We start from the raw sequence: 21,737 nt of genomic DNA on the forward strand, positions 1-21,737 counted from the left end.
AACCTCACATATCTGATCACCTTAAAGGGACTTAACAGTCAGTAGTGAGCTGGTGATGTACAGAGGTTTATACAAAGCAGGATTAAAAAACCTTTAACACATAAACGACTTGCGCAGAACTAATAAAAAATGATCATACTTTATTATTTATTAAACATGCAGCAGACATGACAATGTGGGAATCACACGTTTTACACCTCACTGGTGCTCCCTCATAGACTAATCCCTCCTGGTCACCTGGTTCATTAAATACCATCATATTACCTTAACCCCTTACTCACCAGAGTAAAAAACACATATAATAAAAGTACATAAATTAGCAAGAAGCGCAGGGTATGTAAACATGAAACATAATATCACATACAATAATGTCTTCTAAATTTGTGATAAAGGGGTAGATTTAATAAGCAGCTGCTTTCTACCATCGTAGTTTCCGGCATTTAGCGATGCAGGGCGGACATGATTCGCTATATCATGGCCGCCCAGGGTTTAATAAATTGACCCCAAAGTATTTACCTATATAAAATGTATCATAAATCAAGTTAATTATTAATTAGAATTAATATTAATTCTATGCAAATTGAAAGGTTAGTTTCACAGTTTATTTATTAGAATGTCAACTTTGCAACCAACAATACATTGAGAAAACTACCAGAGAGGCCTATAGTAAAAGCAATCTGTAAAAATTTTGCAATGGCGAAACACATTAAAGGTACAGTATAGACTTTACAAATAGTGCACAATCTACCTTGTATCATTGGTAGAGTGTTGGTGCCAACTAGAGGAGGTAATAGGTATAGATTGTGAGAAAATAATGATATTTCTTTCATGTAATTGGCAAGAGTCCATGAACTAGTGACGTATGGGATATACATTCCTACCAGGAGGGGCAAAGTTTCCCAAAACTCAAAATGCCTATAAAATACACCCCTCACCACACCCACAATTCAGTTTTACAAACTTTGCCTCCTATGGAGGTGGTGAAGTAAGTTTGTGCTAGATTTCTACGTTGATATGTGCTTCGCAGCAGGCTGAAGCCCGGTTCCTCTCAGAGTGCAGTGAATGACAGAGTGATGTGAAGAGAGTATTGCCTATTTGAATACAATGGTCATCCTAACGGGGATCTATTTCATATGTTCTCTGTTATCGGTCATAGAGATTCATCTCCTACCTCCCTTTTCAGATCGACGATATACTCTTATATACCATTACCTCTACTGATTCTCATTTCAGTGCTGGTGTGGCTGTCTACTTTATGTAGATGAGTGTCTTTTGATAAGTATGTTTCCTTTATTTAAGACACTCTCAGCTATGGTTTGGCACTTTATATGTAAAGTTCAAAATATAATGTTTGTAGTTATATTTGCCATGATTCAGGTTAATCAGTATATTTCCTTCTTACAGACTGTCAGTTTCATTTTGGGAAATGCATATATATAATATATATATATATATATATATATATATATATATATATCTATATATGATTAAAAAAAATCTTATCCGGAAAATTTTCAAATTGACTCTCTTTTCTAAATTGCAGGCTGTTAGGCTCGCGGGAGCGCAAAATGCTTTAATTTATTTCGTCATTCTTGGCGTGAGACTTTTTTGGTGCGAGAATTACGTTTGTTGACGTCATTTCATAATTTCCGGCGTCTTAGTTGTCGCCGAGAGTTTTCACGTAGTTGCATCATCTATGACGCTCGTGTTTGTTGCAGACGTTCTTGGCGGCAAAAAATATTTTGTCAGTTGTGGGCGTCATACTTGACGCCAGATTTTTGACATTATTTAAGTCCTTATTTCATTTTGCTTCTGGTTTCCAGAGGCTTATTTTGTTTGCATTTGTTTCCATTCCTGAAATTGTCATATAAGGAAATTGATAATTTTGCTTTATATGTTATTTTTTCTATTACATATTGCAAGATGTCTCAATCTGACCCTGTCTCAGAATCTACTACTGGAATCCTGCTGCCTGATGTCGGTTCTACCAAAGCTAAGTGCATTTGTTGTAAACTTGTGGTAACTGTTCCTCCGGCTGTAGTTTGTGTTAGTTGTCATGATAAACTTTCAAATGCAGACAATATTTCCATTAGTAGTAATCCATTACCTGTTGTTGTTCCTTCAACATCTAATGTTCAGGATATTCCTGTTAATGTGAGAGAATTTGTTTCTAATTCCATTCAGAAGGCTTTGTCTGTCATACCACCTTCTAATAAACGTATAAGGTCTTTTAAAACTCCTCAAAATTTGATGAATTTTTAAATGCCCGACAGCATTCTGATTTATCTATCTCTGATGAGGATCTATCTGGTTCAGAAGATTCTACCTCAGATATTGACACTGACAAATCCTCATACTTATTTAAAATGGAGTATATTCGTTCCTTATTAAAAGAGGTGTTGATTGCATTAGATATGGAGGAGAGTAGTCCTCTTGATATTAAAACCAGTAAACGTTTAAATTCGGTTTTTAAACCTCATGTAGTTATTCCAGAGGTTTTTCCAGTTCCTGATGCTATTTCAGATTTAATTTCTAGGGAATGGAATAGACTGGGTACTTCTTTTACTCCTTCTTCAAGGTTTAAGAAACTGTATCCTTTGCCGACTGATAGATTAGAGTTTTGGGAAAAGATCCCCAAAGTTGATGGGGCCATCTCTACTCTTGCTAAACGTACTACTATTCCTACGGCAGATAGTACTTCTTTTAAAGATCCTTTAGATAGGAAACGTGAATCTTTTCTAAGGAAGGCTTATTTATGTTCAGGTCATCTTCTTAGGCCTGCTATTTCTTTGGCTGATGTTGCTAATGCTTCAACTTTTTGGTTGGAAACTTTAGCACAAGTACCAGATCATAATGTGTATGGCATTGTTAAGCTAATTCAACATGCTAATAATTTCATTTGTGATGCCATTTTTGATATCATTAGAATTGATGTCAGATATATGTCTTTAGCTATATTAGCTAGAAGAGCTTTATGGCTTAAATCTTGGAATGCTGATATGACTTCTAAATCAACGTTGCTATCTCTCTTTGCAAGGTAATACATTATTTGGTTCTCAGTTGGATTCTATTATTTCAACTGTCACTGGGGGGAAGGGAGCTTTTTTACCTCAGGATAAAAAAATCTAAGGGTAAATTTAGGGCTGCTAACCGTTTCCGTTCCTTTCATCAAAATAAGGAACAGAAACCTGACCCTTCCCCTAAGGGAACGGTTTCCAATTGGAAGCCTTCTCCAGTCTGGAATAAATCCAAGCCATTTAAAAAATCAAAATCAGCCCCCAAGTCCGCATGAAGGTGCGGCCCTCATTCAAGCGCAGCTGGTAGGGGGCAGACTAAGATTTTACAAGGATGTTTGGATCAATTCAATCCAAAATCATTGGATTCAAGACATTATTTCTCAAGGGTACAGAATAGGTTTCAAAGTAAGACCGCCTGTGAGAAGTTTCTTTCTCTCACGCATTCCAGTGAACCCAGTAAAGGCTCAGGCTTTCCTGAAGTGTGTTTCAGACCTGGAGTTATCTGGGGGTAATTGTGCCAGTTCCTTTTCAGGAACGGGGTCTTGGGTTTTATTCAAATCTTTTCATTGTTCCAAAGAAGGAGAATTCTTTCAGACCAGTTCTAGATCTAAAAATTTTGAATCGTTATGTAAGAATACCAACATTCAAGATGGTGACTATAAGGACTATTCTGCCTTTTGTTCAGCAAGGGCATTATATGTCCACAATAGACTTACAGGATGCATATCTTCATATTCTGATTCATCCAGATCACTATCAGTTCCTGAGATTCTCTTTTCTAGACAAGCATTACCAATTTGTTGCTCTTCCTTTTGACCTAGCAACAGCTCCAAGGATCTATTCAAAGGTTCTCGGTGCCCTACTATCTGTAATCAGAGAGCGGGGTATTGCTGTGTTTCCTTATTTGGACGATATCTTGGTACTTGCTCAGTCTTTACATTCTGCAGAATCTCACACAAATCAACTAGTGTTGTTTCTTCAAAGACATGGTTGGAGGATCAATTTACCAAAATGTTTCTTGATTCCTCAGACAAGGGTAACCTTTTTAGGATTCCAAATAGATTCAGTATCCATGACTTTGTCTCTAACAGACAAAAGACGTCTGAAATTGATTTCAGCTTGTCAGAACCTACAGTTTCAATCATTCCCTTCAGTAGCTATGTGCATGGAGGTTTTAGGTCTCATGACTGCAGCATCGGACGCGATCCCCTTTGCTCGTTTTCACATGAGACCTCTTCAGCTTTATATGCTGAGCCAATGGTCCAGGGATCATACAAAGTTATCACAATTAATATCCTTAAATCCCAATGTTTGACTATCTCTGACTTGGTGGTTAGATCACCATCGTTTAGTTCAAGGGGCCTCTTTTTTTCGTCCATCCTGGACTGTGATCACAACAGATGCAAGTCTTTCAGGTTGGGGAGCTGTCTGGGGATCTCTGACAGCGCAGGGGGTTTGGGAATCTCAAGAGGCGAGATTACCAATCAATATTTTGGAACTCGGTGCGATTCTCAGAGCTCTTCAGTTTTGGCCTCTTCTGAAGAGAGAACCGTTTATTTGTTTTCAGACAGACAATGTCACAACCGTGGCGTATGTCAATCATCAAGGTGGGACTCACAGTCTTCAAGCTATAAAAGAAGTATCTCGGATACTTGCATGGGCGTAATCCAGCTCCTGTCTAATTTCTGCGGTCCATATCCCAGGTATAGACAATTGGGAAGCGGATTATCTCAGTCGCCAGACTTTACATCCGGGAGAGTGGTCTCTTCACCCAGATGTGTTTTTTTCAGATTGTTCAGATGTGGGGGCTTCCAGAAATAGATCTGATGGCTTCTCATCTAAACAGGAAACTTCCCAGGTATCTGTCCAGGTCCAGGGATCCTCAGGCGGAAGCAGTGGATGCGTTGACACTTCCTTGGAGTTATCAACCTGCTTATATCTTTCCGCCTCTAGTTCTTCTTCCAAGAGTGATTTCCAAAATCATAATGGAGCATTCATTTGTACTGCTGGTGGCTCCAGCATGGCCACACAGGTTTTGGTATACGGATCTTGTTCAGATGTCCAGTTGCCAACCTTGGCCACTTCCGTTAAGGCCAGACCTTCTATCTCAAGGCCCATTTTTCCATCAGGATCTCAAATCATTAAATTTGAAGGTATGGAGATTGAACGCTTAGTGCTTAGTCATAGAGGTTTCTCTGACTCAGTGATTAATACTATGTTGCAGGCTCATAAATCTGTGTCTAGAAAGATTTATTACAGAGTTTGGAAGACTTACATTTCATGGTGTTCTTCTCATAAATTCTCTTGGCATTCTTTTAGAATTCCTAGAATTTTACAGTTTCTTCAGGATGGTTTAGATAAGGGTTTGTCTGCAAGTTCCTTGAAAGGACAAATCTCTGCTCGTTCTGTTCCACAGAAAAATTGCTAATCTTCCTGATATTCATTGTTTTGTACAGGCTTTGGTTCGTATCAAGCCTGTCATTAAGTCAATCTCTCCTCCTTGGAGTCTTAATTTGGTTTTGAGGGCTTTACAGGCTCCTCCGTTTGAGCCTATGCATTCTCTAGACATTAAATTACTTTCTTGGAAAGTATTGTTCCTTTTGGCCATCTCTTCTGCTAGAAGAGTTTCTGAATTATCTGCTCTTTCTTGTGAGTCTCCTTTTCTGATTTTTCCTTAGGATAAGGCCGTTTTGCGGACTTCATTTAAATTTTTACCTAAAGTTGTGAATTCCAACAACATTAGTAGAGAAATTGTTGTCCCTTCATTGTGTCCTAATCCTAAGAATTCTCTGGAGAGATCTTTACATTCTTTGGATGTGGTTAGAGCTTTGAAATATTATGTTGAAGCTACTAAAGATTTCAGAAAGACTTCTAATCTATTTGTTATCTTTTCTGGTTCTAGGAAAGGTCAGAAGGCTTCTGCCATTTCTTTGGCATCTTGGTTAAAGCTTTTGATTCATCATGCTTATTTGGAGTCGAGTGAATCCCCGCCTCAGAGGATTACGGCTCATTCTACTAGGTCAATTTCTACTTCCTGGGCTTTTAAGAATGAAGCTTCTGTTGATCAGATTTGCAAAGCAGCAACTTGGTCTTCTTTACATACTTTTACTAAATTCTACCATTTTGATGTTTTCTCTTCTTCAGAAGCAGTTTTTGGTAGAAAAGTACTTCAGGCAGCTGTTTCAGTTTGATTCTTCTGCTTATAATTTCAGTTTTTTTCATTATAAAGATTAAAACTTTTGATTTGGGTTGTGGATTAATTTTTCAGCGGAATTGGCTGTCTTTATTTTTATCCCTCCCTCTCTAGTGACTCTTGCGTGGAGTTCCACATCTTGGGTATTTGCTATCCCATACGTCACTAGCTCATGGACTCTTGACAATTACATGAAAGAAAACATAATTTATGTAAGAATTTACCTGATATATTAATTTCTTTCATATTGGCAAGAGTCCATGAGACCCACCCTTTTTATGGTGGTTATGATTTTTTTGTATAAAGCACAATTATTCCAATTCCTTGTTGATGCTTTCGCTCCTTTCTTATCACCCCACTTCTTGGCTATTCATTAAACTGAATTGTGGGTGTGGTGGGGGGTGTATAAAATTTGAGGTTTGGGAAAGTTTGCCCCTCCAGGTAGGAATGTATATCCCATACGTCACTAGCTCATGGACTCTTGCCAATATGAAAGAAATTAATTTATCAGGTAAATTCTTACATAAATTATGTTTTTTGTCTAGTCTAGAGGAAAACCAGGCACTGGGCTATTAAATGTACAGACTTCTGTTATATACTGTAATGTCATGAGATGCAGGACACAGCATAGAAGGTACAACACTATTTTATTTTAGAAGTATACAGCTTGTACAACACATCTAACTTGGTAACTGCAACATAGACAATCAATCCCCTAAACCACGCCCCCATCCAGTGACGTCACTTCCCACTCTCATCACATCTTCCCCCATTTCAAGGGACAAAGTATACATTTTTTTTTTCTTTTTGAATACATCAAATAACAAGGTATACAAGAAGCATACATAAATATTTTTGTTTAGTATACAACAAATAACAAGTTAAAGAGAATATATATGAACAACATGCAATACAATTCTGACTTGAACATCGGGGTAGACTACCCTAGTCCACAGTGACCATGGGATTATTCTGCCCATACTTCCGGTCACTGCTCTAACTAGTGCTAATCCCGATATCGGGCTGGAAGTTTCAACACCCTTCCACTTGACGTCATTTTAAATGAACTGTCCTCTGATACAGAAGAAGGTGATTGGGAAGCAAAGAAGTATCCCCGCTGTGATCTTGCTGAGGGGAAGGCACCCCTCTTAAAACAGGGGATCCCACTGGCAGTGGTACTGAGGCATCCAGTCCCAAACTCTCAGGTACTGGCAGAGGATGTCTTCGATTTTGACGTGTGACTGTCCCTCCATCAGAAAGGACTACATAAGACCTTGGTTCTGGAGAGCATCCAATTACCATAGCAGGCATCTTCCATTTCTTCTCATCATCCAGTTTAACTCTGACACTTTGCCCCAAATTCAGCTACTGCAAGGGCCTCACAGAGTGTTTCCTGTCAAAGAAGAATCGATAGCCCCTTTTAGCCTCTTCATCCCTCCTAAGGGCCTCGTCCCGAGGAACAGAGCTAGTTGGCTTGAAGACACCCACAGAGGGTAAAGTGGTGCAAATCTGACGTCCTAGCATCACCTGCACTGGGCTATTAAATGTACAGACTTCTGTTATATACGTTATGTTACACCCTGTACTGTACTATCAGGTAACTTCCTGCTGTAATTACAGGGTGTCTAGAGGAAAACCTGACACTGGGCTATTAAATGTACATACTTCTGTTATATAAGTTTATGTTACACCCTGTACTGTGCACTATCAGGTAACTTCCTGCTGTAATTACAGGGCGTCTAGAGGAAAACCCGGCACTGGGTTATTAAATTTACAGACTTTTATATAAGTTTATGTTACACCCTGTACTGTGTACTATCAGGTAACTTCCTGCTGTAATTACAGGGCGTCTCGAGTAAAACCCGGCACTGGGCTATTAAATGTACAGACTTCTGTTATATAAGTTTATGTTACACCCTGTACTGTGTATTATCATGTAACTTCCTGCTGTAATTACAGGGTGTCCAGAGGAAAACCCGGCACTGGGCTATGAAATGTACAGACTGTTATATAAGTTTATGTTACACCCTGTACTGTGTACTATCAGGTATCTTCCTGCTGTAATTACAGGGCGTCTAGAGGAAAACCCAGCACTGGGCTATTAAATGTACAGACTTCTGTTATATAAGTGTATGTTACACCCTGTACTGTGTACTATCAGGTAACTTCCTGCTGTAATTACAGGGTGTCTAGAGGAAAACCCGGCACTGGGCTATTAAATGTACAGACTTCTGTTATATAAGTTTATTTTACACCCTGTACTGTGTACTATCAGGTAACTTCCTGCTGTAATTACAGGGTGTCTAGAGGAAAACCCGGCACTGGGCTATGAAATGTACAGACTGTTATATAAGTGTATGTTACACCCTGTACTGTACTATCAGGTATCTTCCTGCTGTAATTACAGGGTGTCTAGAGGAAAACCCAGCACTGGGCTATTAAATGTACAGACTTCTGTTATATAAGTGTATGTTACACCCTGTACTGTGTACTATCAGGTAACTTCCTGCTGTAATTACAGGGTGTCTAGAGGAAAACCCGGCACTGGGCTATTAAATGTACAGACTTCTGTTATATAAGTTTATTTTACACCCTGTACTGTGTACTATCAGGTAACTTCCTGCTGTAATTACAGGGTGTCTAGAGGAAAACCCGGCACTGGGCTATTAAATGTACAGACTTCTGTTATATAACTTTATGTTACACCCTGTACTGTGTATTATCAGGTAACTTCCTGCTGTAATTACAGGGTGTCTATAGGAAAACCCGGCACTGGGCTATTAAATGTACAGACTTCTGTTATATAAGTTTATGTTACACCCTGTACTGTGTACTATCAGGTAACTTCCTGCTGTAATTACAGGGTGTCTAGAGGAAAACCCGGCACTGGGCTATTAAATGTACAAACTGTTATATAAGTTTATGTTACACCCTGTACTGTGTACTATCAGGTAACTTCCTGCTGTAATTACAGGGTGTCTAGAGGAAAACCCGGCACTGGGCTATTAAATGTACAAACTTCTGTTATATAAGTTTATGTTACACCCTGTACTGTGTACTATCAGGTAACTCCCTGCTGTAATTACAGGGTGTCTAGAGGAAAACTCGGCACTGGGCTATTGAATGTACAGACTTCTGTTATATAAGTTTATGTTACACCCTGTACTGTGTACTATCAGGTAACTTACTGCTGTAATTACACGGTGTCACAGTCTAGAGGAAAACCTGGCACTGCGCTATTAAATGTACAGACTTCTGTTATATAAGTTTATGTTACACCCTGTACTGTGTACTATCAGGTAACTTCCTGCTGTAATTACAGGGTGTCTAGTGGAAAACCCGGCACTGGGCTATTAAATGTACAGACTTCTGTTATATAAGTTTATGTTACACCCTGTACTGTGTATTATCAGGTAACTTCCTGCTGTAATTACAGGGTGTCTAGAGGAAAACCCGGCACTGGGCTATTAAATGTACAGACTGTTATATAAGTTTATGTTACACCCTGTACTATGTACTATCAGGTAACTTCCTGCTGTAATTACAGGGCGTCTAGAGGAAAACCCGGCACTGGGCTATTAAATGTACAGACAGTTATATAAGTTTATGTTACATCCTGTACTGTGTACTATCATGTAACTTCCTGCTGTAATTACAGGGCGTCTAGAGGAAAACCCGGCACTGGGCTATTAAATGTACAGACTTCTGTTATATAAGTTTAGGTTACACCCTGTACTGTGTACTATCAGGTAACTTCCTGCTGTAATTACAGGGTGTCTAGAGGAAAACCCTGCACTGGGCTATTAAATGTACAGACTTCTGTTATATAAGTTTATGTTACACCCTGTACTGTGTACTATCAGGTAACTTTCTGCTGTAATTACAGTGCGTCTAGAGGAAAACTCGGCACTGGGCTAATAAATGTACAAACTTCTGTTATATAAGTTTATGTTACACCCTGTACTGTGTACTATCAGGTAACTTCCTGCTGTAATTACAGGGTGTCTAGAGGTAAACCCGGCACTGGGCTATTTAATGTACAGACTTCTGTTATATAAGTTTATGTTACACCCTGTATTGTACTATCAGGTAACTTCCTGCTGTAATTACAGGGCGTCTAGAGGAAAACCCTGCACTGGGCTATTAAATGTACAGACTTCTGTTATATAAGTTTATGTTACACCCTGTACTGTGTATTATCAGGTAACTTCCTACTGTAATTACAGGGCGTCTAGAGGAAAACCCGGCACTGGGCTATTAAATGTACAGACTTCTGTTATATAAGTTTATGTTACACCCTGTACTGTGCACTATCAGGTAACTTCCTGCTGTAATTACAGGGCGTCTAGAGGAAAACCCGGCACTGGGCTATTAAATGTACAGACTTCTGTTATATAAGTTTATGTTACACCCTGTACTGTGTACTATCAGGTAACTTCCTGCTGTAATTACAGGGCGTCTAGAGGAAAACCCGGCACTGGGCTATTAAATGTACAGACTTCTGTTATATAAGTTTATGTTACACCCTGTACTGTGTATTATCAGGTAACTTCCTGCTGTAATTACAAGGCGTCTAGAGGAAAACCTGGCACTGGGCTATTAAATGTACAGACTTCTGTTATATAAGTTTAGGTTACACCCTGTACTGTGTACTATCAGTAGGGTTGCCACCCGTCCCTTGAAATACGGAATCGTCCCGTATTTCAGGTTAAAATACAGCGTCCCGTATTGAATCAATACGGGACGGGGTTTGTCCCGTATTTGAAGTTACTAATTTTCTTCCTGCGCTAGCACTGCCTGCGACCGTCACCTGCGTCGACTACTTAACAACTCGACTCTGACTGACTGCTGAGAAGAGTCCGTCCTGACTCAGACTGTGGTCTGACGTCAGGTATGTTACCAGGGAAGCTGTTACCAGGTAAGATGTTGTGTTGAGGGCGGCTGCGAATGGTTTGCTAGCGGCGGGCGCTGTTACCAGGGAAGCAGCTGAGCTGTGGAGGCTGCGATGATTGGTTTGCTGGCGCTGTTACCAGGGAAGCAGCTGTGGAGGCTGCGATGATTGGTTTGCTGGCTCTGTCTGTCACTGTCAGAGTCTCTGACTTGTATCTGTGTCGGAGTTTTTAAAGTAATCACTCACGCACAGTGTCACTGTGAGTGACAGGCAGCACAGCAGTCTGCATTCCTGGATTGGACTTTAGCTTTGGAGGCCTGAGTCTTGGGGTGCCGGTGGTTTTACTGGTCTGGACGACCGGACTTGTGCTGTGTCAGGTGGGGAGTGATGTCATCATGTCTGTCTGTCTCTGAACTTAATCGCAAATGGCAATTGACAACATCTTGCACTGAGGACAGGTTAGTGGTTATTAAATAATAACTGTAGTCTATAAGTATAAAGATAATTTGCTGCAAAACTAGTGCATAAGTGCACCAAGTCAGTGGCTGGCTGTGTGCTGTGACAGGCAGGGGCCAGGAAGGATCTGGGCAGCTGTTATGAGTGCTCTGTTATCAATATGGTTATTGCTAAGCAGCAGTGACTGTGCACCATCAATGAAGAAGCTTTGCCAAGTTTCTTGGATCAGGATGTTAGTTACACATTCATACTTTTAAGGATCACACATCAACAATTTTGTTAACAAGAGAAGTTTTTTTAGATAAAACCCGTCCAGAATCAATGGGAGATAATTAATTAATAATACTGCTGAGCAGTAGGATGAATTGATTCTCAGTGGTTTCATCCAAAAATACTTCTTATTAATAAGATTGTTGTAGGATCTGCCACTGACTGAGTACACTGACTGAGTACTAGTCAGGATCTGCCACTGGCTGAGTACTAGTCAGGATCTGCCACTGGCTGAGTACTAGTCAGGATCTGCCACTGGCTGAGTACTAGTCAGGATCTGCCACTGGCTGAGTACTAGTCAGGATCTGCCACTGACTGAGTACTAGTCAGGATCTGCTTCTGACTACTAGTCAGGATCTACTTCTGACTACTAGTCAGGATCTGTCACTGACTGAGTACTAGTCAGGATCTGTCACTGACTGAGTACTAGTCAGGATCTGCCACTGGCTGAGTACTAGTCAGGATCTGCCACTAGCTGAGTACTAGTCAGGATCTGCCACTGGCTGAGTACTAGTCAGGATCTGCCACTGGCTGAGTACTAGTCAGGATCTGCCACTGACTGAGTACTAGTCAGGATCTGCTTCTGACTACTAGTCAGGATCTACTTCTGACTACTAGTCAGGATCTGTCACTGACTGAGTACTAGTCAGGATCTGTCACTGACTGAGTACTAGTCAGGATCTGCTTCTGACTACTAGTCAGGATCTGCTTCTGACTACTAGTCAGGATCTGCTTCTGACTACTAGTCAGGATCTGCTTCTGACTACTAATCAGGATTTGCCACTGACTGAGCACTAGTCAGGATCTGCCACTAACGTTAGAGAATAAACACTTTCCTAGTTTTTTTTTTTCCAGCATAAACTAGTATAAATATCATCCTTAGTTGGCCAGAGAATCACTAATTTAATTGCATGAAAAATCAAAATATGTCATGTTACACCCTGACCAAAAAAATATTATGGATAAAAAAAGGCCTAAAACCGGGGGGGGGGGGGGGGGGGGGGGGCGTCCCTTATTTTTCTGTATTGAAGGTGGCAACCCTAACTATCAGGTAACTCCCTGCTGTAATTACAGGGCGTCTAGAGGAAAACCCGGCATTGGACTATTAAATGTTATATAAGTTTATGTTACACCCTGTACTGTACTATCAGGTAACTTCCTGCTGTAATTACAGGGCATCTAGAGGAAAACCCGGCACTGGGCTATTAAATGTACAGACTGTTATATAAGTTTATGTTACACCCTGTACTGTGTACTATCAGGTAACTTCCTGCTGTAATTACAGGGCGTCTAGAGGAAAACCCGGCACTGGGCTAATAAATGTACAGATTTCTGTTATATAAGTTTATGTTACACCCTGTACTGTACACTATCAGGTAACTTCCTGCTGTAATTACAGGGCATCTAGAGGAAAACCCGGCACTGGGCTATTAAATGTACAGACTTCTGTTATATAAGTTTATGTTACACCCTGTACTGTGTACTATCAGGTAACTTCCTGCTGTAATTACAGGGTGTCTAGAAAACCCGGCACTGGGCTATTAAATGTACAGACTTCTGTTATATAAGTTTATGTTACACCCTGTACTGTGTATTATCAGGTAACTTCCTGCTGTAATTACAGGGTGTCTAGAGGAAAACCCAGCACTGGGCTATTAAATGTACAGACTGTTATATAAGTTTATGTTACACCCTGTACTGTGTACTATCAGGTAACTTCCTGCTGTAATTACAGGGCATCTAGAGGAAAACCCGGCATTGGACTATTAAATGTACAGACTTCTGTTATATAAGTTTATGTTACACCCTGTACTGTGTACTATCAGGTAACTTCCTGCTGTAATTACAGGGCATCTAGAGGAAAACCCGGCATTGGACTATTAAATGTACAGACTTCTGTTATATAAGTTTATGTTACACCCTGTACTGTGCACTATCAGGTAACTTCCTGCTGCAATTACAGGGCGTCTAGAGGAAAACCCGGCACTGGGCTATTAAATGTACAGACTTTTGTTATATAAGTTTATGTTACACCCTGTACTGTGTACTATCGGGTAACTTCCTACTGTAATTACAGGGTGTCTAGAGGAAAACCCGGCACTGGGCTATTAAATGTACAGACTTCTGTTATATAAGTTTATGTTACACCCTGTATTGTGCACTATCAGGTAACTCCCTGCTGTAATTACAGGGCGTCTAGAGGAAAACCCGGCATTGGACTATTAAATGTACAGACTTCTGTTATATAAGTTTATGTTACACCCTGTACTGTGCACTATCAGGTAACTTCCTGCTGCAATTACAGGGCGTCTAGAGGAAAACCCGGCACTGGGCTATTAAATGTACAGACTTCTGTTATATAAGTTTATGTTACACCCTGTACTGTGTACTATCAGGTAACTTCCTGCTGTAATTACAGGGAGTCTAGAGGAAAACCCGGCACTGGGCTATTAAATGTACAGACTTTTGTTATATAAGTTTAGGTTACACCCTGTACTGTGCACTATCAGGTAACTCCCTGCTGTAATTACAGGGCGTCTAGAGGAAAACCCGGCACTGGGCTATTAAATGTACAGACTTTTGTTATATAAGTTTATGTTACACCCTGCACTGTGTACTATCAGGTACCTTCCTGCTGTAATTACAGGGTGTCTAGAGGAAAACCCGGCACTGGGTTATTAAATGTACACTTTCATGTCCCATAGTACCAACAAAGAATATAAAATCAAATTTAGGCTAAATTGTAACTCTACACATATAGTCTATCTTATGACCTGTAAAGAATGTAAAATACAATATTTGGGGAAAACTAAGCGGAGGTTAAGAGATCGGGTGTTGGAACACATCAGGGACATTGAGGACCCTGATGTGTTTACCTCTGTTGCCACCCATTTTAAATTTGAACATCTGGGAAACTCTAGCTTGGCTAGCTTTCAAGCCATTGATCATGTTCCCTTCTCTAAGAGAGGTGGGGATAGAGAATACTATTTGAGCAAAAAGGAAGTTAGATGGATTTTCTATCTTAACACCAGGATTCCACTTGGTTTAAATGTTGGGAAACTCTAGCTTGGCTAGCTTTCAAGCCATTGATCATGTTCCCTTCTCTAAGAGAGGTGGGGATAGAGAATACTATTTGAGCAAAAAGGAAGTTAGATGGATTTTCTATCTTAACACCAGGATTCCACTTGGTTTAAATGTTGAGGCCGATGTCAATCTTTTTGTTTAAATAAACTCAAAAAATTGGGGGATTTACTGTTATGGAATTTAAAGAATAATATTACCAACATTAAATTGCAAATGATTAGCTACCTTTTAATAAGTAGTTATCTATAAAGGTTGGATACATATTAAGATGGAGGCTGCCATTTATATATATAATAATATTTCTATTCTTTATTTTTTATTTTTTTATTTTTCTATTTTTTTATTAGTAATTATCTATTTTTCTCCCCTTTCATGTTTTCGTTTGTATGTTTATTTATTTACACATTTTTGGATACATTCTATCCTGTGTTCTGTACATTTACAGTCTGTTAATATGGGAACATTACTTTAATACTTTACAATTGATTGATTACAAACAGGTGATGTCAATTTTTGAATTACATGTCCCTTTAAATAGACTGTAGGCAGTTGTATGTGTTAAGCAGTGATCAAGTGCGGAGGACCCGCATGAAACGCGTCTGCTGTTGCTGCCTTTTTATGACCACTATATGACCTCTGTAGTGGTCATTTTGCTTTTGTCCTCTTCTTGTTTTTAGTGCATGGTGCATTAATAAAGTATTTGCTGAATTTACCTTTACAACGTCTGGAGCGTCTTCCTACAGTTAGCCGGAACTGTTCTTTCTATGCTGTCTAGAGGTAAACCCGGCACTGGGCTATTAAAAGTACAGACTTCTGTTATATAAGTTTATGTTACACCCTGTACTGTGTATTATCAGGTAACTTCCTGCTGTAATTACAGGGCGTCTAGAGGAAAACCCGGCATTGGACTATTAAATGTACAGACTGCTGTTATATAAGTTTATGTTACACCCTGTACTGTGTACTATCAGGTAACTTCCTGCTGTAATTACAGGGCGTCTAGAGGAAAACCCGGCATTGGACTATTAAATGTACAGACTGCTGTTATATAAGTTTATGTTACACCCTGTACTGTGTACTATCATGTAACTTCCTGCTGTAATTACAGGGCGTCTAGAGGAAAACCCGGCACTGGGCTATTAAAAGTACAGACTTCTGTTATATAAGTTTATGTTACACCCTGTACTGTGTACTATCAGGTAACTTCCTGCTGTAATTACAGGGCGTCTACAGGAAAACCCGGCATTGGACTATTAAATGTACAGACTTCTGTTATATAAGTTTATGTTACACCCTGTACTGTGTATTATCAGGTAACTCCCTCCTGTAATTACAGGACGTCTAGAGGAAAACCCGGCATTGGACTATTAAATGTACAGACTTCTGTTATATAAGTTTATGTTACACCCTGTACTGTGTATTATCAGGTAACTTCCTGCTTTAATTACAGGGTGTCTAGAGGAAAACCCGGCACTGGGCTATTAAATGTACAGACTGTTATATAAGTTTATATTACACCCTGAAATGTACTATCAGGTAACTTTCTGCTGTAATTACCGGGCGTCTAGAGGAAAACGCGGCACTGGGCTATTAAATGTACAGACTTCTGTTATATAAGTTTATGTTACACCCTTTTCTGTGTACTATCAGGTAACTTCCTGCTGTAATTACAGGGCGTCTAGAGGAAAACGCGGCACTGGGCTATTAAATGTACAGACTTCTGTTATATAAGTTTATGTTACACCCTTTTCTGTGTACTATCAGGTAACTTCCTGCTGTAATTACAGGGCGTCTAGAGGAAAACCCGGCACTGGGCTATTAAATGTACAGACTACTGTTATATAAGTTTATGTTACACCCTGTATTGTACTATCAGGTACCTTCCTCCTGTAATTACAGGGCGTCTAGAGGAAAACCCAGCACTGGGCTATTAAATGTACAGACTTCTGTTATATAAGTTTATGTTACACCCTGTACTGTGTACTATCAGGTAACTTCCTGCTGTAATTACAGGGCGTCTAGAGGAAAACTCGGGCACTGGGCAATTAAATGTGAAGGAAGAGGATGAAACAGATGACATGAATAGTCATCAGCCTGATATACATAGGTCCCTCCCTGCCGGTGAGTAGTAATATGTGAGAGTCTGCTGGGGCTGTGCACACAGTTACTTACTGCTCTCTCATGTAGTTTACTGTTGGGTTTATAAGTGCTGGGGCTGTGCACACAGTTACTTACTGCTCTCATGTAGTTTATTGTCTGGTTTATAAGTGCTGGGGCTGTGCGCACAGTTACTTACTGCTCTCATGTAGTTTACTGTCTGGTTTATAAGTGCTGGGGCTGTGCACACAGTTACTTTCTGCTCTCTTGTAGTTTACTGTCTGGTTTATAAGTGCTGGGGGGCTGTGCACACAGTTACTTACTGCTCTCATGTAGTTTACTGTCTGGTTTATAAGTACTGTGGCTGTGCACACAGTTACTTACTGCTCTCTCATGTAGTTTACTGTCTGGTTTTTAAGCGCAGATAACAAAATGAGTTTAATCTTTGGTTAGTTCATATTGTATTTTTATACTGTAATATAAAAAAAAAGAAGCGAGTAAAGGTTCCCTGAGTTTGTGTATTTGGTTCTATTGCCTGTCTGGTAAATACACAAACGTTTTAATGGTAAAGTTATACAAAATGAGATAAACACTAGATCAAGTGATATAAATACTAGACCATGTGATATAAACACTAGATCAAGTGATATAAATACTAGACCATGTGATATAAACACTAGACCATGTGATATAAATACTAGACCATGTAATATAAATACTAGACAATCTGATATAAATACTAGACCATCTGATATAAACACTAGATCATGTGATATAAATACTAGACCATCTGATATAAACACTAGACCATGTGATATAAACAATAGATCATGTTATATAAAAACTGAATCTGTTTTATTTGTATAGATGAAGATAACACGGATATAGTGAAAGTTGAGATAACAGAAGATCTGTGTGTGACGCTGGGAACTCCAGATGAGGAAACCAGTGACAATATCAGCTCACGTGAGTGTGCATGTATTTTGTGTCTGAGTTATGCAGGTTATGAGTGAGTGTTGTGTCTAAGAAATGTGGTTTACATGGAAGTTACAACATATGTTGTGTTTGAGGGACATATGTCACAGTTAAATATGCACATATATTGTGCCTAAGGTATGTGGGTGGCAGATGAGGAACACAAAAATTAGCAACATTTCAGGATCAACAAATGCCCTTAATCATGCTTTCGTTTTGGACCAGTGCTGAAATGAAATGCTGAATGGTAGAGGATTTATATTTTTTACAGTTGAGGAAACCAGTGACAGTATTAGCACAGGTGAGTGTGCAGGTTTATTATGTCTGAGGGATACGGGGTAGAGGTTGGTACATGGATGTTGTGTCTGAAGAAAGCAGCTTACAGGTGGGTATGTGGGTGTTGTGTCTGAGGAATGCAGCTTACAGGTGGGTATGTGGGTGTTGTGTCTAAGGAATGCAGGTTACAGGTGGGTACGTGGTTGTTGTGTCTAAGTAATGCAGGTTACAGGTGGGTACGTGGGTGTTGTGTGTGAGGAATACAGGTTACAGGTAGGTACGTGGGTGTTGTGTGTGAGGAATACAGGTTACAGGTAGGTACGTGATTGTTGTGTGTGTGAGGAATACAGGTTGCAGTTGGGTGCGTGGGTGTTGTGTCTGATGAATGTATGTTACAGCTGGGTACATGGGTGTTGTGTCTGAGGAATACAGGTTACAGGTAGGTACGTGGGTGTTGTGTCTGAGGAATAAAGGTTACAGGTGGGTACATGGGTGTTATATCTAAGTAATACAGGTTACAAGTGGGTACATGGGTGTTGTGTCTGAGGAATACAGGTTACAGGTGAGTACGTGTCTGAGGAATGCAGGTTATCGGTGGGTACGTGGGTGTTGTGACTGAGGAATACAGGTTACAGGTGGGTATGTGGGTGTTGTGTCTGAGGAATGCAGGTTACCGTTGGGTACATGGGTGTTGTGACTGAGGAATACAGGTTACAGGTGGGTACGTGAGTGTTGTGTCTAAGGAATCCAGGTTACAGGTGGGTACGTGGATTTTGTGTCTGAGGAATACAGGTTGCAGGTGGGTACATGGGTGTTGTGTCTGAGAAATACAGGTTACAGGTGGGTACGTGGGTGCTGTGTCTGAGTAATACCGGTTACTGGTGGTTACATGGGTGTTGTGTCTGAGGAATACAGCTTACAGGTGGGTACGTGGGTGTTGTGTCTGAGGAATACAGGTTACAGGTGGGTACATGGGTGTTGTGTCTGAGGAATGCAGGTTAAAGGTGGGTACTGTTGTGCTTACTTCCTGGTTTGGTTATGGCACATTCAGGCTTCCATACAAAGATGATGTCATCAAGTGGGCTGTGTGTAGGATCAGAACAGTTCAGAAGCCATCTTGTGACAGTTTGTGATGCAGTTATAAAGTACAAGTAACAAGGACTGAACCTCAGGATCAGACAAGTGCTGCTAATAATAATAAGTGTAATGTCAGCTACAGATCAGTGCAGCAGGATACAGCATCAGCTACTCAGGAAGAGTAAGTACTATCAGTTACACATTATAAGTTATAAGTTATATTACAGTTATACAGCTATTAATAAGTGTAATGTCAGCTACAGATCAGTGCAGCAGGATACAGCAACAGCTAGTAAGGCAGAGTTAGTACTGTCAGTTACACATTACAGTTATAAGTTATATTACAGTTATACAGCTAATAAGAAGTGTAATGTCAGCTACAGATTAGTGCAACAGGATACAGCATCAGCTAGTCAGGAAGAGTAAGTACTGTCAGTTACACATTACAGTTATAAGTTATATTACAGTTATATAGCTAATAATAAGTGTAATGTCAGCTACAGATCAGTTCAGCAGGATACAGCATCAGCTAGTCAGGAAGAGTAAGTACTGTCAGTTACACATTACAGTTATAAGTTATATTACAGTTATACAGTTAATAATAAGTGTAATGTCAGCTACAGATCACTGCAGCAGGATACAGCATCAGCCAGTCAGGAAGAGTAAGATCTGTTAGTTACACATTACAGTTATAAGTTATATTACAGTTGTACAGTTAATAATAAGTGTAATGTCAGCTACAGATCAGTACAGCAGGATACAGCAGCAGCCAGTCAGGAAGAGTAAGTACTGTCAGTTACACATTATAAGTTATATTACAGTTATACAGCCAATAATAAGTGTAATGTCAGCTACAGATCAGTGCAGCAGGATACAGCATCAGCTAGTCAGGAAGAGTAAGTACTGTCAGTTACACATTACAGTTATACGTTATATTACAGTTATACAGTTAATAATAAGTGTAATGTCAGCTACAGATCAGTGCAGCAGGATACAGCATCAGCCAGTCAGGAAGAGTAAGTACCGTCTGTTACTGTCATGATCCGGTGTACATGCGCTCAGGAAACAGACCCTCGGGGAAGTGGTAGGGATTTGAAGACCCCTGTGTGTCTGAGGGACGCAGGTTACAGGTGAGTGTGTGAGGGAAACAGTTACAGGTGAGTGTCTGTGTGAGGGACACGGGTTACAGGTGAGTGTGTGAGGGGCACGGATTACAGATGAGTGTGTGTGTCTGAGGAATACAGGTTACAGGTGGGTATGTGGGTGTTGTGACTTAGTAATATAGGTTACAGGTGAGTGTGTGTGTGTGTTTGAGGGACACAGGTTACAGGTGAGCATGCACATGTGTTTTGTGTGTGTCTGAGGGACGCGGTTACAGGTGAGTGTGTGTGGGAGAGACGTGGGTAACAGCTGAGTGTGTGTGTCTGAGGGACGCGGGTTACAGGTGAGTGTGTGTCTGAGGAATACAGGTTACAGGTGGGTATGTGGGTGTTGTGACTTAGGAATATAGGTTACAGGTGAGTGTGTGTGTGTGTATTTGAGGGACACAGGTTACAGGTGAGCATGCACATGTGTTTTGTGTGTGTCTGAGGGACACGGGTTACAGGTGAGTGTGTGTGTGTTAGGGACGCGGGTAAAACAGCTGAGTGTGTGTGTCTGAGGGACGCGGGTTACAGGTGAGTGTGTGCGTCTGAGGAATACAGGTGGGTACATGGGTGTTGTGACTTAGGAATATAGGTTACAGGTGAGTGTGTGTGTGTGTTTGAGGGACACAGGTTACAGGTTGTTTTGTGTGTGTCTGAGGGACGCGGGTTACAGGTGAGTGTGTGTGTGAGGGACGCGGGTAACAGGTGAGTGTGTGTGCCTGAGGGACGCGGGTTACAGGTGAGTGTGTGAGGGACATGGGTTACAGGTGAGTGTCAGTGTGAGGGACACGGGTTACAGGTGAGTGTGTGAGGGACACTGTTACAGGTGAGTGTCAGTGTCTGAGGAATACAGGTTACAGGTGGGTACGTGGGTGTTGTGATTTAGGAATATAGGTTACAGGTGAGTGTGTGTGTGTGTGTTTGAGGGGCACAGGTTACAGGTGAGCATGCACATGTGTTTTGTGTGTGTCTGAGGGACGCGGGTTACAGGTGAGTGTGTGAGGGAAACAGTTACAGGTGAGTGTCTGTGTGAGGGACACGGGTTACAGGTGAGTGTGTGAGGGGCACGGATTACAGATGAGTGTGTGTGTCTGAGGAATACAGGTTACAGGTGGGTATGTGGGTGTTGTGACTTAGGAATATAGGTTACAGGTGAGTGTGTGTGTGTGTGTTTGAGGGACACAGGTTACAGGTGAGCATGCACATGTGTTTTGTGTGTGTCTGAGGGACGCGGGTTACAGGTGAGTGTGTGTGTG

At 40.6% G+C, this 21,737-nt stretch overlaps 1 protein-coding gene across 2 annotated transcripts in view; it reads left to right on the plus strand.

Moving 5' to 3' along the window:
• Nucleotides 1-21,737, plus strand: part of LOC128635985 (gastrula zinc finger protein XlCGF8.2DB-like) — an 83,635-nt gene that overhangs the window by 36,204 nt on the left and 25,694 nt on the right. Inside the window, exons 3-4 of one of the 2 annotated variants that reach the window (XM_053689061.1) lie at nucleotides 16,925-17,032; nucleotides 17,876-17,974. In XM_053689061.1, the coding sequence (XP_053545036.1) occupies nucleotides 16,925-17,032; nucleotides 17,876-17,974 (207 nt within the window). The remainder of the gene's footprint in view (nucleotides 1-16,924; nucleotides 17,033-17,875; nucleotides 17,975-21,737) is intronic. The other variant, XM_053689062.1, reaches the window with a different exon arrangement.

Source organism: Bombina bombina, chromosome 7 (assembly GCF_027579735.1).
Source record: "Bombina bombina isolate aBomBom1 chromosome 7, aBomBom1.pri, whole genome shotgun sequence".
In the NCBI taxonomy this organism is placed as follows: Eukaryota; Metazoa; Chordata; class Amphibia; order Anura; family Bombinatoridae; genus Bombina; species Bombina bombina.